Raw genomic sequence first — 19,251 nt, 5'->3', positions numbered from 1 at the left:
TACACATAGTGGGATTGGCTAGGCTTCATCTCGTACATAAATGCTACCTTGCATTCAAGAAGAGAAAAGCCAATTGTGACAACCCCAGTGCTGCCCTGGCTCAGATCAGCCAACTCTTCGCCCTGGGATTCACTGTGCATTTCAAGGTGAGCCTGTGGAATTCGCTACCACAGAAAGCAGTTGAGGCCAAAACATTGTATGTTTTCAAAAAGGAGTTAGATATAGCTCTTGGGTCTAAAGGGATCAAAGGGTATGGGGCAAAAGCGGGAACAGGCTACTGAGTTGGATGATCAACCATGATCATAATGAACGGCGGAGCAGGCTCGAAGAGCGGAATGTCCTATTCCTGCTCCTATTTTCTATGTTTCTATGTTTCCTATCCTGAGTGGCGTGAAACAGGGCTGTGTTCTCGCACCTACACTGTTTGGGATCTTCTTCTCCCTGCTGCTCTCACATGCGTTCACGTCTTCAGAAGAAGGAATTTTCCTCCACACAAGATCAGATGGCAGGTTGTTCAACCTTGCTCATCTAAGAGTCAAGACCAAAGTACGGAAAGTCCTCATCAGGGAACTCCTCTTTGCTGACGATGCTGCATAACATCCCACACTGAAGAGTGTCTGCAGAGACTCATCGACAAGATTGCGGCTGCCTGCAACGAATTTGGCCCAACCATCAGCCTCAAGAAAATGAACATCATGGAACAGGACGTCAGAAATGCTCCATCAAAATCGGCAACCATGCTCTGGAAGTGGTTCAAGAGTTCACCTACCTAGGTTCAACTATCACCTGTAACCTGTCTCTCGATGCAGAAATCAACAAGCGCGTGGGAAAGGCATCGGCTGCTATGTCCAGACTGGCCAAGAGGGTGTGGGAAAATGGCACACTGACACATAACACAAAAGTCCGAGTCTATCAGGCCTGTGTCCTCAGTACCTTGCTCTACGGCAGCGAGGCCTGGACAACGTATGTCAGCCAAGAGCGACGTCTCAATTCATTCCATCTTCGCTGCCTCCAGAGAATCCTTGGCATCAGGTGGCAGAACCGTATCTCCAACACAGAAGTCCTCGAGGCAGCCAACATCCCCAGCATGTACACCCTACTGAGCCAGTGGCGCTTGAGATGACTTGGCCATGTGAGCCACATGGAAGATGGCAGGATCCCCAAGGACACATTGTACAGCAAGCTCTTCACTGTTATAAGACCCACCGGCCATCTATGTCTCCGCTTTAAAGACGTCTGCAAACGTGACATGAATTCCTGTGACATTGATCACAAGTCGTGGGAGTCAGTTGTCAGTGATTATCAGAGCCGGTGGGCAACCATAAAGGTGGGGCTAAAGTGTGGCGAGTCGAAAAGACTTAGCAGTTGGCAGGAAAAAAGACAGAAGCACAAGGCGAGAGCCAACTGTGTATCAGCCCCAGCAACCAATTTTATCTGCAGCGCCTGTGGAAGAGTCTGTCGCTCTAGAATTGGACTTGAAAGCCACTCCGGGCGCAGCTTCACAAACCACTGACCACCTCCAGGCGCTTACCCATTGTCTCTCGAGACAAGGAGGCCAAAGAAGAATGTTTCAAGCATTTGCTTTTTCTCACTACTGCAGATTTCCAGAAGTTGGACGTTCTCTTTTCATCCCAGACATCTGTTCCGGTTGCTCTTTGAAGAACACATGAAGCCGAACCTTATAGTCTGGAACGACAGGGAGCCTAGGGACTCAAAGTACCCTTTTTTGATTGTGAAAGAAACACACAGGTTGTGTGAACTGCACATTTTCTCAACATAACAAGACTTATAAATGTTGTTCCTCTCTTTTATCACTGTCTTTATCAAAGTTCTGCTCTGTTTGTTTGATTTTGGGGCATAAACAGTAATTTTAAATTTCAGGGGTTTCAAAGCCAAACTTCAGAGGCTTTCAATGATTTCCAAAAACTACTGGTATTGACAACAGAACATACAGCACCTTGAGTACCAGTCACTTGCCAACCTTCATAATTTGGACTTACATCAGTTATATTGTTAACCACATTATTGAGGCTATTTGCCTTCCATCACTGAATGTTAATGGAAAGCCCTCCGCCGGTATCACTCACCGGTGCAGTTCAGCGACCACTGACGCTGAGCATTCTTCACCCGTAATGGAGTATCCTAACTCACACCAAATCCCGTTCGCCCATCACCTGTGTTCGCTGATCTACCTAGGTCGCTGATCCACCAATGTCTCAATTGTAAAATTGTCATCCTTGTTTCCTTGCAGGCCTTCTGACTCAGAGGGAACAGAGGTGCTACCCAGTGAAACACAGCTGCCACATCTCATTACTGCTTATGCTGCCGCACCTACACAGCGGTCACCAGACTTCTAAAAGTAACTGATAATAGTGGAATTATTTAGCTTTCACATCATCATTTTATTATTACCTTACTGATAAGACATCAGTGTAAATGACGAAGCTCCATGTCGTCAACACAGCATGTTTAACTGCTGAGCCCTGATCAGCGCACACGTGACTCCAAACAAACAAGACAGGACATCAAAATGCCAACCTGAACAACCAGCTGCATATATACCGCTTGAAAGGTGAACCATAGGGTGCAACAGGTCGCGCTATTACAGAGTGGGTCTTATTGATCTTCATATACAGCCAATCCTACAAAGTTCCTCCCCCTCCTCACATCTTGACCAAGTTGAAACAAAGACTGACTGAGCAAGACCATTCTCCTAATTTAATGAATCTTTTCCTAAGTTCTCTAAAACTGTGGCACTGCTGATTGCGCTGAGTCTGTCCTTCCTCCTTCAATCTACAAACCTCTGAGACTCTAATTTGATCACCTAATCACCACTGCCTCATTTACCTTGTCTGCTCTTCTACATCAGCCTTGACTCAGTGGGTAGCACTCTCACCTCTGAGTCAGAGGTTGTGGATTCAAGTCACACTCCAGGACTTGAGCACAAAAATCAAGGCTGACATTCCAGTGCAGAACTGAGAAAGTGCTACACAATTGGAAATGTAATTTCTCGAATGAGATGTTAAAGGCCACATCTGCCCTCTCAGATGGACATAAAAAATCCCTTGGCGCTATTTCAAATAAGAGCAATTCTCTGCTGCATTTCCTATATTACAACAGTGACTACATTTCAAAAGTACTTCATTTACTGTAAAGCGCTTTGGGACGTCCTGAGGTTGTGAAAGGCACGAAAGGCAAGGCTTTCTGACATTTTTCAACCTTCGGTTGTGCTCGCAAAGTGCCGTTTTTAAATCATTCGAAAGGTTGAAATGTGAACTTTTACCTCTCTGTACTGATTTACTGACAAACCCTATTGAATTCTGTAACTTGGCACAGCACAGTAAATCAGCAAACATTACCAAACTTACTGAACTTTCTGACCTGGCATATCAAGATAAACTGCAGAAGACATTACAAATGTTTTTATTGAGCTCTCTAGCCTGGCACAGAAAAATATTAATTATGTAAAGTACATTGAACTACCAGTCCCATAACCAAGCAACATTCTTTGTTAGAGAAATCAGACACAGTAGATGCTTATTAGTTAAACTCACAGTGTGTACGTATTTTTACAACATCCAACCATAAATACCATCACAAACGTGCATTTAAATAACCTGATTTTTGCAAATTTACTCAAGTGTATTGAAGAATCAGAAACGTGGATGGAAGAACAGTGAGAAAAATAACAGGACCACAGATAAAACAGCACTGAAAAGCAAACAGATCCTACCCAAAGAAGCATGCGACTATATTAAAAATAGGGAGATATCGTACATAATAGATAGCTTAGCTTTAAAATTCTCATCCTCATTTTCAAATCCCTCCATGGTCTTGCCCTGGCCTCCTTCTGTGCTGTAATCACTCTATGATTCTATCTCTGTAACCTCCTCCTGCCCTGCAACCCTTCCAGATCTGTGCACCCCCCAGTTTGGGCCTCTTACACATCCCCGATTTTAACTGCTCCACCACCGGCAGATGTGAAATTCCTTCCCACTCGCTCTTTCCTGTAAGACTCTCTTTAAAACCTACCTCTTCAACCAAGCTTTTGCTCACCTGTCCCAACATCTCTTTATGGGGTCTGACGTCAAATTTTGTTTCATCATGCTCCTGTAAAAGCCTTACGATGTTTTACTATATTAAAGGAGCTATTTCAATGCAATTTGTTGTAAACTGGATGAGCATAATTGATAGGTGACCAAAAGAACACCAAGTATTACATATGGACTGTGGAAGATCAGTTGTTCATGCTCTAATGCACATAAAGAAAGTAAAGGCAGGAGAAGATGCTGTCCTAACGTGGATGCTGCATAATATGGAGGAGGTCGAACAGAAAATAGACTTGCTGCTCAGTGATCTTACCCATGGACTCTCTCGGGTCCACAATGGGGAGCTTGGTACCAACCAAGCTGTCAGCATCCCCAGGTCAGAAGTTTATGAACCTAAAACACGCAGTTTAGAGGGTTGACATTCCAACTCAATACTGAGGCAGTGCTGTCTTGTTGGAGGTGCCGTCCATGTTGTTAATGTAGGTTTAAGTAAATGCTGAAGATCCTATGACATTATTTGAGCAGGGCAGTTGCCTTTTCTCTGTCATCCATTTAACCTCAGCATTAATTCTCATTGACATTTGCGGGATCTCATTGTGCAAAAAAAGGTCGGGTCATAACTAAATAACAACAGCCTTTGCACTTTTAAGTTAACTTTTTGTATGGGATCTCTTGGTGAGATGCTTTATAAATACAGGTCTTTCTTTATTCATAACGATCTTCAAGAAAGTTGAGGCCACAGATTGTGGAGAACATAGAACCAGTGTCATGAGTCACAGTAAGAAATGCTCTTATAAATCATGCTGGAGAAAATGAAAAGGCATCATGGGAACGGAGTGCAGAAACAAATGAAGGAATAAATATTTGGTGTGAGAATATTTCCTCTACACTAAATATGTATGCTTTATAGATAGATTGTAAGAAAGCATTTGACAGTTCGAAGCACTAAAAGTTAATAGAGGCACTACAAACTGATGGCAAGAATCTTATTCAGAATCTTTACTGGGAACAAGCAGCATCAGAGTTGATACTGAGTTAACAAAATTAACAAGATCAGAAGAGGAATGAGACAAGGATATGCTTGGTCACTGAACCTGTTGAACACACACTGAACTCACACAGTCTGGGTAACTTAAAAAAGTTTGACTCAAGATCAATGCATAATTGATAACCCAAGGAAACTATATGATATGATGTTACTAAGGAAAGATTACAAGATACCCAAAAAGATGTAAATTTGCCAAAGTTTGGGACATGGACTGAAAATAAATACTATGATGATGCAGCCACAATGCACAAAAAAGTGCTAAAGCATGGGATTTCTTTGAATACAGAAACTGCTAAAAAAAAAAATTAAAACTTGGGTATTTTCATGACTTTTGATAATTGAAGCAACAATGGAATTAAATGAAGGAAACAATTGTTAAAAAAAAAACTGAAAAAACAAAAAAATGAAAAAGATTGATGAGAATGCTTAAGTGATTACATGTAATCAACAGCATTGCATGGACATGAGAATGGGAACCTGATGGCCAAGAAGGACTAGAGGTGTTTGAATCATTGTTGTACAGACATACTGATAATGAGTTCAACATGGAGAGTGACCAGAGAGTCCCTGAACCCGTGCAAAAAAGTGTTGATGCAGATTATAGTGAAAAATATTGCACATTATTTAGGAGTCACAAAAAAATGTGTCTGAAATTGATGGAAATAGTTCAACAGTCAAGCAAAGAATCCCTCAGTCAGAAACAAAAATAGAAAATACTGAAAATTATCTACAGGTCAGGCAGCATCTATATAGAGAAGAGATGATACCAAAACTGACAGATTGTACTGATCAGGAAAGATCGAACAGGCTGGGGTTCTTTTCTCTAGAAAAAGAGAGACCTGATGCAAGGCTTTAAAATTATGACAGCGTTTGATAGGGTAGACGTAGAGATGAGGTTTCTACTTGTGGATGAGACCAAAACTAGGAATCATAAATATAAGCTAGTCATTAATACATCCAAATGGGAGTTGAGGAGTAACTTCTTTACCCAGAAAGTGATGAGAACGTAGAAGTCGCTGCCACAAGTTTGAGGCAAACAGTACAGATGCATTTAAGGGGAAGCTAGATAAGCACTTGAGGGAGAAAAAGTAAAGGTTATGCTGATCGAGTTAGATGAAAAGGGGTGGGAGGAGGCTCATGTGCAGCATAAACCATATGCAGAGAGAGAGAGAGAGATGTTCAGGAAAAGATGGGAAGAGTCAGAAATGAATCATAAAAAGCAAAAGAGGGGTGGAAATTAGAAGCAAAATTAATGAAATTCTCTAGATCAGGACAACAGTGGGAAGCAGCAGCAACAGAGTCATTAATGTAATGGAAAAAGAGGTCAGGGAGTGAACCTGAGTGGGACCAGAACAAAGAGTGTTCAATATGCTTTTCTGAAAAAGAACTAAGACCTATACAGATTCCCATCGTGACACCATTATCTGGAGAAAATTGTTCAACGCAAGAACAAGTTACGGCAGGGTGAGATGGAGTTGGTTGAGCCATTGTTCAAGGAAAAGGCAGAGGGCCCCGAAGGCAGCCATGGAGCGGGATGGAGTGGCTTTAAATCCATAATGAAAAGATGATGGTTAAGGCCAATAAATTGGAATTCATTAAAGCTGCAAAATAAATTCAAACAGTCATGGATGTAGGTGGGTCGGGGCTAGACCTGGGGATTGGAAAAAAAAGTGCTAAAATTAGAGTAAAACCCTTCAACCAGTGGGCCGAAGTAAAATAAACCTTACTGGATGAAATCAGCCAAACTGAACAGAATTCTAACATTAATCCAATGAATTAGAAAAATCTTTCACAGCTACCCAAATGGTTCAATGGCCCCATCCAGTATGGATTTGGCACAAAGGGCAGAAGGACTTGGATCAAATTCAGTCTGTGCTGAACCAAGCTTCTTTTACATTAGCCTTTGAGAGATGCCTGTATCACTGGTTTCCAATATTTGGATCTCACACAACTGGCCTTTAATCCAATACAAACTTCCCAAAGATGGCCACAGGGAAAACCTCTCTTCTTTATTAACCAACATACATGCAAAACCTATGCGTGGGGAACCAGTGGTACAAGCACTCTCCCTAAAGCCACTGGAAAAGCACCTTTAGCCGATCTCAGCTGAGACAGCAACAGGGGTGCTACAATTGGCCTAGGGCGAGGAACAGGAAAAATTAAACAAGATGTCTGTCTGATTCCTATTGTACCTTAATTGTACCCCAAACCTCAGGCAGGATATCAACAAGACAATGATTAATGGAAAAGTAATCAATGTCACCATTATGGATTCAGTATTTTGCTAACTCATTTTACAAAATTCCAAATTGGATCAAATTTTTTTTTGAAGTTATACATAACAGTTCTATTGTACACAACACTTGGATGAAGTGAAAAGTGAAACTCCACCTAGCAACACTGTGGTGATGTAATCACAAGATTAGGGCAGCGCCTTGCCAAACCATAACATGTGAGGAAGAGCAAGTACAAAGCTCCCACTGAATAACTGTACTTTATCCAAATATATAAAAGGCACAAAAACATCCTGGTATGCCAAGTACAGTGAACACTGAATATAGAGCAAGAAATAGGGAAAATTACGCATGAATTGAAGTCCAGAAATGGTCGAGTGTACAAACAAACTAATGCACTACTAATGAAGAGCAGGATATCTGTTGGAAACCCTCTGCTGATCCTACTTTTCACATACTTGCTCAGGATAGTCCTTCTTTAAAGGAGAGCCTCTAAAGCAAAAGGCTCCAACTGTCTGCTTTAACCATGACCATTTATTACCTTGGGATGTTCAGCCATGGAACAGAATGGGCAGAGCAAATCAGAAATGCAACAGAATGGTAGGCATTTGAAATGAGGAATGAGTGAGACAATACAACAGGACCATCACATCAAGGTTTAACATGGCAGGAAAATGCTTAGATCTAACGTGGCCGTAATATCACATTGATACTAAAATAAATGTTTACTTACACTGCTCAAGTATCAGAGGCTGATTGGTTTTCCCCCCCACCCCACCCTCCCGATCCATGGTTCCTATATAAGCGCACAAATGATGCAATGACTCAACAAATCAGCAGGTTCTTCTAACACTACATAATTTGAGTATTGCTGAAAACAGAGACATTTTGTCAAAGCTTTTCATCTTGCACTCATCAGGACAATTCACAAGAATACCAATGCATGGGAAAGCAACAGATTTATACTGTATGAGAAGAGAGTGCTGATTGATTGGCAAGTGGACTGTGATTGGTAGAGGCGTTGTCATGGAGAATGCACCAGTTTACAGTGACTGAGTTAACTACCAAGCTTTGTTTGAAATTTAAAACAGGCAGCTTGACTCGGAGGAATGAGCCAGCGAATGGCTGTCACTTATTTTGTTTACCTGAAACAGGCGCAATGTGTATACATGTTGTTTGCTTCGACAAAATGTCTCTGTTCTCAGCAGTACTCAAATTTTGTACGACCAAATGACGATAACGAAACAATTTAGGGGTCAACTATTCTATGCTGAGGTCTCATTTCTTTTCGGATAACAGAAGAAAAGCAGGCTTGGGATTAGATTGGGCGGCTAGTCTTTTCAGCGGGCGCAGACATGATGGGGAATGGCCTCTTTCTGGGCCGTAACTTTTCTACGGTTTTATGGCTGGAACAGCTGATACAAGCGACAGAATTAGTTTGAAGAAAGAAGATCAATTGATTTTACTCTTCCAGAATAATGACTTTACTGTCTTGCCATTACAGGTTTAAAAAAAAACATAGGCATGTGCAACAGGACCAATTTAAAACTGCATATAAAGAACTAAACTCCCTCGATGCTGCACTGGAGTATCAACTCAGATTGCACACCGAATTGCTGGTGTTGGACACGAAACCTTTTAACCCAGAGCTACCAACTCAGCCACTCAAACCGCAAGGAGGCCTGAGCTGGGTGAAAATTGCAGCAAAGATTCTCTCTCAAAGCTAATTCTAATACATCTTGTACTGTAAACTCAAATTTTTTTTGTACTTTTGTAATAATGACACATAGGCTGTACCGTATCACCTTCTTAAACAATTTAGTCAGGATGAAATCACAAGTTCTGCTGACTGACCTCCGACATCTCAGCATTGTTAGTTTTTGCCATAGAAATTGTTCTTTTCTTCATTGTTACCAGAAGGAAAAACATTTTACATTCTTACTCTGTCCAAATTAGCAAAGTAATGCCCTCAGCACAGCTCTTCATATTTTACTACTAATTATAATACCCCACCAGTGATCACTACTATCGTGAACTGGGCATCGTTATGATTCAGGGACTATGGCAAGACTTGACATCAGGGATGAGTGGGGCCAGTCTGTACTATTTGGACCAGTTGAAGTAATGAGTAAATCAGTCGCTGGCAAATTAAAAATATTATCTTTACTGTGGGATGATGCAGCCAGAATTAATATAACTTGAGATAAGAAGGCAGATTAAAATGTTGAGTCATGGTCTGCAGCTAATTGGACTCGACCAGAGTGCAGCAAGTGGGGATAGTACCAGAACCAAAAGGAGTACAAGAAACTTTTTAAGAGAACATGAGGGTTTTACTAAATTACCTTAAAACAAAAAAAGGAGTAAACACCAAGTACTGAGGAAGGGGCAAACTGCTGGCTAGCCACCTATCCACTCATGTAGCAGATGACAAAATATTTGCCATGGTACATAGCACAACATATAAAGTGGTGAAAGTCATATCTTTTTGCTTGGTCTCTAATTTTCTTACTTTTCCCTTCCTGTTAATAATGCAAGGGTACAGTTCCCTGGACATTAGCAGCCACCTGATACATCACCCAACAAGACACACACTTACGTAAAGACAGGAGGCTATTCAACTGCCCAATCCTGTCCTTACCCAATGTCCACATGCACAAACATCCAGCAGTGAGCCACCAGGTGGTAACCAGGAGCAGGAAACCTGGCTAATTTTTTGGCCCCTCCTTAGAACAGTAATTAGGTGGTTGTCCCAATGGGCAGAATGTGCACCCCATATCAGAAAAACTGAACCGTATTAATGCAGATTTCTCAGCAGTTTGGTTTGCCACACATGTGGGACATTTGTTCAGCTCAGATTCTGGAAGCATAATGCTCGTGAGCTGGTTTCACAAGCTCACAATGGTAAAACCCGCTCCCTTAGCATGGTGGCAAAATTGTGGGGTTTCTCATGGGTTTGCAATTCTGGAGCAAATGCAAACCAGGTAGCTGTTCTGCTCGCTATAATCCAAACTAAATATGTGCCAACCCGAGAGTACAGCTTTACATGGGGTTTGGTTTCTTAGTGTATCAGATATCAGGCTGAATATAAAAATAACACTTTTAAGAACTATTTTATATCTTCTTAAGGAATAAGTCTGTGGTATTCCCAGTTTACACAAACCGTTAATATTCTGGCTCAGCACAGACTTCTCTCTCTCAGTGCAAGATTACAAAAAAGTATTGTGTGTGTGTGTGTGTGTGTGTGTGTGTGTGTGTGTGTGTGTGTGTGTGTGTGTGTGTGTGTGTGTGTAGTGTAAACAGAGCAAATGATCTGAACCATTCAAGCAGTGGGTGTAGATTGGGTATTACCCTTAGAGCTGCGAGGAATGTTTAAGCCTTCAACGCTCCACAAGGAATTTAATCCGATAAATGCCTTGGATAGCCTCTACAGGTCAGAGGTTATGCAGCATGCGCTTACATAGACAGAGTGTGTGTGGGTGAGAGCAAGAGAGAGCATGAGAACGCGCTTGACACAACCATGGAGGTAAATTTTACCATTTACTGTTCCCAGTGTAAAAAAAAAAGAACTTGCATCTCCATAGCACCTTTTGTAACCTCAGGGCGTCTTAAAGCGCTTTATGGCCAATGAAGAGTAGACATTCACCTGATAGGCGTGTACATTGGATTTCAGCTGCTGAGCTCAACAGGTCCTATTTGCACCAACATCATTTCAGCCAATGTACATGGAAAGTCATGTAGGCTGCAAATCGGCCACATTGAGCTTGCCACCCTAACCCTGACGTGCGCTCCCTTCTTGTGAATAAGCTCTGCAGCGAGAACACTTACATTGCAACATTTACCCGCCCGATTCAGAATTGCTGAGTTAAGATTCCAGAAACAAACAAGCTGATGTCTTGTGGGGTGTGACTTTTCTGTTCTAGTCTCCACAGGAAAGTCAGTCTTCATACAGTTAAAAAGTCCCTGCTTGACAACTAGTATTATTGCAGTATCTATGAGTACACAGCACTGTTTACTCAGGACATTAGCTATGTGGTCAGAAAACATGCTTGTGTAATTCAGCTTCTATTAGCGGGGGGGGTGGGATACTGGCTGCAGGTGCCCATGTAGACTGCAATGGCAGGCACGAAGAGAAACAAGACTGTCAACGGTTTCATCCTAGTAAACCTCAAAGTTATTTAAATGCATTTCTTTTAAATGTACTTTGTTAACTAAAGTGAGCAATCTGTCAGGATGCTCCCAGGATGCAGCACAGTGAAAACGATAAAATAGTACCCAACAGATTCATCACTCTCCACATTAAAATGAAGGTCGATATCCTCCATTAGCTCTAGGGGTAAAGGCAATGCCAATGAGTACAAAGCTATATGGACCAAAGGGCTCACTTTCAATTCCCTTTCCTGATCAGAGTTAATGCTATTATAGCTTCAGCACCTTTTTGGTTAGGGATGTAACCAGTGGCAAAGCTAGGTTTGGCCAACTGCAGGGGGAGGGGGGGGGGGCGTGGTGATGGGAAGAGTCAATTCAATGGTTGGGTAACTTGGTAGGAAGGGAACAAAGCTGGAAACAAGTTATGAACAGCTCAGACAAGCAGGCCGGACCTGGAAGCCAAAGATGGGTGACACAGCCTCCTAGGAGTAAAAAAGAGCCAGTTCTCCAAAGTTATGTTGGCCAATGATTGTCGTGAGGCAGGGGGAAATGACCACCTCACCGGTGACCCTTTTATCAATGACTCTGCCACTGAGTGTATCCCAGGATTGATCTTCATCTACTGACTTCTCCTGAAAAGTACTTGTGCGGATATCGGGCAAGTGCAGGAATGGACTCGTCTGTCATGTCCTCTATGGTCAAACAGTCTGCCAATCACTGTCTAGATTTATATGGGAAGAAATGAGTACTCTTTGCAAAAATAAACAGACTACAGCTCTAAATTTGCCTTTTGCTAGTTTGCATCTGTGACCCCTAATCCTATCTATTGTCACAGTCTAGTCTGCTGTGTTCTGGGTTTACCATTTACAATCTTATATATTTCTAAGCGATCACCTCTTTACCTCCTTTCAAGATTAGGAAGCCCAAGCTTCTCCAGCCTTTCCTCAGAACATAGACTTCTAACACTTGGATCAGTGTTGTGGCTCTTCACCACACCTCATCCAGGATCTGAACAGCTGCTTTTAACATTGGTTTCACTACCAGGTTAGTGTCACCAGCAGCTTCCCATCTGGCAGCAAACCCAAACTAAACTTGGGAGTATTTGGTAAGATTGGTGGCAATGAAGATCTCTCCTTTTTAAGGCCAGATCTCAACCAATAAAGAGCCAACTTCAATCTCAAGATAGGAAACATTATAACCAATCTAGTTATCCACTGGAGGTGCAATATTCACATAAGCACCATCTTTAGACCTTGAAATTATGAATATCAATATGTAAATGTTTAATATAAATAAAAGCAAAATACTGCGGATGCTGGAAATCTGAAATAAAAACAAGAAATGCTGGAAATACTCAGCAGGTCTGGCAGCATCTGCGGAGAGAGAAGCAGAGTTAACGTTTCGGGTCAGTGACCCTTCTTCGGAACTGTATTCTAACATTAACATTCACAGCAGCGTAATTTCAAAGTTTTGCATTTTTATCAATGAAAACAAAAAACATAAAATTATCTGAGCAACTTCTATAAACAATGAGTTGTAATCGGATGTTATGGTAAATATTACATGCAGCCACAACATGGGAGCTATCAAAGGAGAATCTCTTATTAAGCCCACTCGAGTAGGTAATGAAAGGGTTAAGCAGCTTGTCTTTTGATCTCACACAGTATGTGAGCTTACAATCAGTATGTGTACAGAGCTGTATTTACTGATTCTGTATGTCATGTGTCATCCAGCAACCTCATAAAAACACATTAATGCCCTGAAGCACCACCAGACTGCTATTCTACAGCTAACAGACATTCTGAGCAAAACAGAAGCTAAAGAAGCAGCTAGCTAATTGTAGTCCTTTACATATGTATGTTGCTGGTTAAGCAACTCAAAGGGGCAGAGAAAAAGGAAAAAGGGAAAGCCTGCTTTTATAGGTGAACTGAGCAATACCTATAAATCTTTATTATTTCATTTTCCTATTGATTGAAAGACTTACATTGTACTTAGCAACCTTACGTCGCTCAGAAACATCTCAAAGCACGTTATAAAGAGAAAAATTGCTCTGTAGAGCAGTGACTGGTTATTTAAATCGTCCCCACAAACAGCAACAAAATGAATGACCAGTCTGTTATTTTTTATGTTAACAAGAGAATGTTAGCCAGGACATTACAACAACTACATGCTCTTTTAAAATTAGATTTTTTTAAACCATGGAATTTTAAATGTTCAGTTGAACAAGCAGCGCATCTTCACATCCAACAGACGACACCTCCAGCAATGTTTCGATTACAAGCTTGAACCTGGTGTGAGACCTGAACCCACACCTTATGACCTCACTACCCACTGAACCAAATGCACTACAGGCTAAATGCTCACTAAAGGTGAAATAATCCAAGTCAACAGGGGTCTTACATAACTTTTCACAAAAGCAGTTGGGAACTTCTGTCATTTTATGCCACCATTTCTTCCTAATACAAAATTAAATTTGCAACTCCCTCACTCTGGCCACAGACCTGCCCTGGCATTGAGGAAACGCTCGGAACTGGCCAGCATTATGGAAACCACATGTTTGACTTGTGCAGGTAGCTAGGATCAAAATGAGAAACCCGAAACAGCGGCACCATCGCTGACAGCCATTTAACTTACTTGGTGATCGCGCAGAGGAAAATACCTGATTGATTTACAAATTAAATGAGATATAAATCAAAATGTACCAGTTCAAAAGAAGTCATTTGGCTTCTAACAAATTTAGCCCTGAATCTGAGATTTTACATGTGAGGTTCTTTACAAGTTCAAAATTCAGGACAACTGCTAAACCACCAGGACAATCCCAGTATTTCTGGTGCCATTGGAATGTCTATTTTGCCTCCATGGGGAATGAATGCAATCGAGCTCTGTGTGCGACCAAGTGTAGCAATATGAGGATTGAGAGAATTTGTTTGATGTTTGAATTTCTCTATATTTTCAGTGTTATATTTCCTGGTTCCCTATTTCTCATCTATATGCTACCCCTCGGCAACAGCATCTGAAAACACATATGCTGAACACACCCAAATGTATCTCACCATCACCTCTCTTGACCCCTCCAATATTTCAGATTTGTCACACTGTTTATCTGACATCTAGTACTGGATGAACAGAAATTTTCTGCAACTAAATGTTGTGAATATAAGAACTATTGTCTTCGGTCCCAGCCACAAACTCCAATTCCCCAGCCACAATTCCATCTCTTTCTCTGTGGAAACTGTCCAAAGCTGAACCAGACTGTTCGCAACCTCGGTTTCGCATTTGACCCCAACAAGCTTCTGACTACATATCAATTCCAACATCAAGACAAACAACTTTCACCTCCATAATATCATTTGACTCTGCCCCTGCCTCAGCTCATCAGCTGCTGAAACCCTCATCCATGCCTTTGTTACCTCTAGACTTGACTGTTTCAATGCTCTCCTGATCAACCTCCTATTTTCTGACCCCCAAAAACTTGGGCATCATTCAAAAATCTGCTGCCCATGTAACTAACACCAAGTCCCATTCACCCATCACCTTCCTGTGCTCACTGACCTACACTGGCTCCCATTCTGGCAAGGGATCGATTTTAAAATTCTCACCCTTTGTTTTCAAATCCCTCCATGGCCTCGCCCCTCCTTATCTCTGTAACCTTCTCATCCCTACAACGCTCCGAGATCTTTGGGCTCCTTCCAATTCTGGCCTCTTGCACACCCCTGATTTTAAACTGCTCCACCATTGGCGACCAAGCCTTCAGCTGCCTAGGTCCCAAATTCTGGAAATCCCTCTCTAAAACGATCCTTAAAACCCAATGCTTTTTACCAACCTTTAGCCATTAACCCCATTATCTCAAGCGGCATGGTGTCAAATTTTGTTTGGCTCCTATGAAGCACCTTGGGACGTTTTGCTGCTTTAAAGGTGCTTATAAATGCAAGCTGTGGTTGTTGCTGTTGTCAAAATAAACAGGGCCAGAGCTGAGTGACATAATGCACGTACCTTCCTGAGGACATTAATTAAACTCAAACTATAGATCGGGGGCAGGGAAAAAAGAAATCACTTAAGGTAGACCCCAGCAAAAACATGCATATGTCATTATTAATAAAAGGCTTTACCATTAAAGTGAAATTAAAAAATTCAATAAGAAGCATCGTTATTTTTCAAACCACGAGCTTTAATTCTGGCAGCTTCAAAACTAGTAATTTTATTTTAAGTCTAAGAAACAGAGCATACTCTAGGGGAGAGGATGCACTAAACACTTCCTTCAGCCACTTAGACCCAGCACGCCCTGTAAGTTTACTTATGTTTGCATCTGACCATGGAAAACTGGCACACCAAGAACCAGTGTTACTAGCATGAGTTGGTGCAATGTAAAAGCAGCCGAGGGCAGAGGCATTGATCTCTGTTCATCAGCTGTGCTCCATAACATAACTAGGCTCAGGGTCCAGGAACCGACAGCAATACAGGCTCACAAAACTATGGCCCTACGATTCCACTGTTGGGGCATGGGAGCCAGGTTAAAGCAGCATGTACTGGTGCCACCGGTTCCAAGCAAGCAAATTTAAAACAGCCATCCACACCAACGATTAAACTTGTCTGATTCGCTGAAGCCGACGAATGATCGGACCGAGTTTTTTTTTTTACAACCAGGACTGGGAGCTCCAGCACAATGTAAAAAAAATGGCTGCAGTTATGCAAACGTGGGAGAGCCAGTCCCGCATGTTTACGTTCAGTCTGTCTCCCTATAAAATCGGTGCCGAGTGAGCCCACAAAAACCAGTTTCCCAGCCCAATGACAAAGTAGAAGAGCAGCATTTTGGCACTGCTCTCGAGACAGGATACAGGGAAAAAAAGCTTTTGGTGTACTGATCAACCACAGTTCTCTTTGCCCACATCAAGAAACCACATGGAAGTCTTGGAACAGACTGAACTAGTAAGAGAGTCTGAGCTGCCAGACAGAAGCAACAACATGCAAGGCCCCTTTAATTCTTGCTCAGACACTGCTTAAAGTAATAGTACTTCTGCTTCTAAACTACATATTTACAGAACACACTGACAGCACTGTGCAAACTCTGTCATTGGTGTCCGGTGTCAGGAGGAAAGGCGGGAAGCAAAATCTTACCTTGCAGCTGCTTGAATCTTCCTTCCAGGACACTGGAATACTGTGTTGAGTTGACATATGCTGCAGGTGACAAGGGTGGTGTCATGGATCTCCTCTGTACCTCCATCTGATCAAGCTAAACCGAGAAGATTTCAAACGTAAAAAAAAATTTAAAAGTAGGGGTGGAAAAAAATCCCCTTTAGTCTGAAAGCCAGGATCCTGCAATCTAGCCACCGGATCTGTCATACAGTGAACATCACCAGCTCGCTGGTTCAAAAGCAATGTGTTGGGCACTTCGGCTACAATTCTGCCCACAAAAGGAGGATTCCCTCTGGCATTTTCCCCCCTTTTACTTGTGTCCTGACTTCAAAAACTTCTCGCAGCCACAACCACAACCAAAAGCTCAGCCACTCTTATCCAGCCTTTTCTTTTTTCTGTTCTTTTCGTTCAGGTTTCAACCGAGGTGAACACTCCCAAATTCCAAGAGTAAAAGGAAAACAAGTATTCTCTGCCACAAGCACCCTGGAGAAACTTGTGTACTGAGCTCACACCTTGTTGAATATGCAAAGTGCTGGTCCCTCCGACCAGCAGCCCGGTGTGCTCAGTTGTTACATCACTCAGCTCATTATCATAGCAGTAAGGTAGCCTGGATCAGTCCATTCTACAAGGTGCGCAGGGGGAAGAAAGGAGGAAGAAAAATTTACTCTGATACTGTAGTCAAGAACCAAAAGACTGCATCATATGCGCTGGCTGAAAAACTACTTCTGATTCTGCAATACATCCTTTATTTAAGTATCTTTTAAATACTCGCAGTCATTCTAAGACCGCCCTACGATTTAAATTAGCTGATAACACCTTGTTGTGAAAGGCTAAAAATTTGTGAAATGACAGCATCACAAACATCAAACCCAGATTACACCGCCCACTTCTTCTGAACTTGGCAGCTTTCCTTTCTTAGCCTTGGTTCGCTGTTGTTTTCTCCCCCACCCCCTGCACCCCACCCCCTCCCCCATGCACTTCCTCCTCGTGATCACTTTGACACACACGCCTGTAGTTTGCAGAGTGGTGAAACGGGCTTTGCAACTTCTGTAGTTACTGCTCATTACTCCCCACCTCCCTCAGATAATTACTAAACTCTTACCCTGGAAGCAAATCTAATTGCCTTTTTTAAAAATCAGCACATACTACTCAAAACTCACATGAAATGCCTGCTAACAAATAAAGTAAATTCCTAATGATCTGACTTCTGAACATCTACAGATCAGTTTTTGCACAGCTGTAATATCATGGAATGTGGGTCACTGCTCATATGCTACTAAACATTTCAAAGAATAGTTGCCAGTATCATCTGTTCCAGTTTAACATCCCTTGAGCTCCCTTGATGCCTTAGAAAAGCGACTACCTAGAGTTGCAGTGCCATAACACCCGAGGTCCCAGATTCAAACCCCAGCCTTTGCTAAATTAGTTAGCCTTAGCCACGGCTGCAGCAAAGACCTCAGAGTCCCTAAACTACAGGGGGTTGGGGGGGTGGGGGGGGGAGATGGGGATTGGGGAGGTAGAACCATTCGGGGTTGCTGCTCTTACTGGGCCTTGTCTTGGTTTCCCTACTCTGCAAGATACTGATCTGATGCAAAGAACAAATGAACAACTGCAGTTCACTGAAAATTCATTGTTTATTGATGTTGGGATTTATGCACTGGGGTTACATGGGGTCAAATCCTTTTCTTGTCTCCTGCAACTTACCAGTGGAACAATCCAATAACCACAGATGCAAATGCTTTAACCCTGATAGAATTCTTCTGATGTTCCAAAGTGCTGCTGCACAGAATAACACAAAGCAGGAAAGAATATATCCACGATTTTCTTTGTGGCAGGGTCCCAACAGAAAATCATGAATGTATACTTGGTTTGCTGCATTACCTGAATGAGATTGAAGGGCTGAGCACAGGCCAAACATTGTCCAAAAGGAAAGGAGGGATCATCAAGAAGCACATCCAGGTGACTGATGCGATTGTCTCACCAGTCAGTTTAACTGTGATGCCAACAGACGTCTATACTCTCAACTAGTGGTGCAAAATAATGACAAAAAAGGGGAAAAGGATTTTAAAATGCTATGGGGACTGAAATTCCACTCAGCGCATGATGTCCAGATTAACTTGTTTGTGCAAAATTCCGATGTGTGCTATTAACAAAGTCATTAGCCCTAACAGGTCAAAATGTTATTAAAACGCCACAGGAATTTTATGCTAATGATTTAACCAGTACACAAAACAAAGAACCCAGTGGAACTGCACCTACTAGAAAGTATTTTTGTCAAGTTCCAATCAACAACGTAGAGGATTATACATTTACAGAACATCAGATGTTGCAGGACTGTGACCTGGAGTAGATTTCAGAAACTGCGCATTCAGTAATCAAAAGAATTGATGAAAAGCCAATTATATTCCCTTACTGTCACTAGGCTACATCAATGGTCTGTATACATCTTCCCCAATGTTTGGCTAGTTACCAGGGTTAGCTATAATAGCTATAATAATTTCCGCAGTATTTTGCTTTTATTTTAGAGAAATAGCTGCTGTTTATGACTTTAAAACTACTGCCTATGTTAAGAGATTAAACGTGCAGTTTTAAAGTTGTTCTGGTTGAATGAAGCGGCCTGATTTCTGCAGCAATCAGCCAA

General features: G+C 42.0%; 1 protein-coding gene across 6 annotated transcripts in view; it reads right to left on the bottom strand.

The window, feature by feature from the left end:
* LOC137356073 (spectrin beta chain, non-erythrocytic 1-like) overlaps positions 1 to 19,251 on the bottom strand; it is a 260,496-nt gene that overhangs the window by 160,218 nt on the left and 81,027 nt on the right. Inside the window, exons 1-2 of one of the 6 annotated variants that reach the window (XM_068021853.1) lie at positions 17,123 to 17,137; positions 16,593 to 16,707 (exon numbers count right to left, since the gene is read on the bottom strand). The exons of 3 other annotated variants lie outside the window; for them this stretch is intronic. In XM_068021853.1, coding sequence (XP_067877954.1) covers positions 16,593 to 16,698 — 106 coding nt within the window. In that variant the 5' untranslated portion in view covers positions 16,699 to 16,707; positions 17,123 to 17,137. Of the gene's footprint in view, positions 1 to 16,592; positions 16,708 to 17,122; positions 17,138 to 19,251 lie in introns of those variants that run through there. 2 more of the 6 variants (XM_068021855.1, XM_068021851.1) reach the window with 2 other exon arrangements.

The sequence above is a fragment of the Heterodontus francisci genome, chromosome 44, assembly GCF_036365525.1.
Source record: "Heterodontus francisci isolate sHetFra1 chromosome 44, sHetFra1.hap1, whole genome shotgun sequence".
NCBI classification, from domain to species: domain Eukaryota; kingdom Metazoa; phylum Chordata; class Chondrichthyes; order Heterodontiformes; family Heterodontidae; genus Heterodontus; species Heterodontus francisci.
The sequence above is the reverse complement of the archived record's forward strand: the minus strand, read 5'-3'. Positions and strand labels throughout refer to the sequence as shown.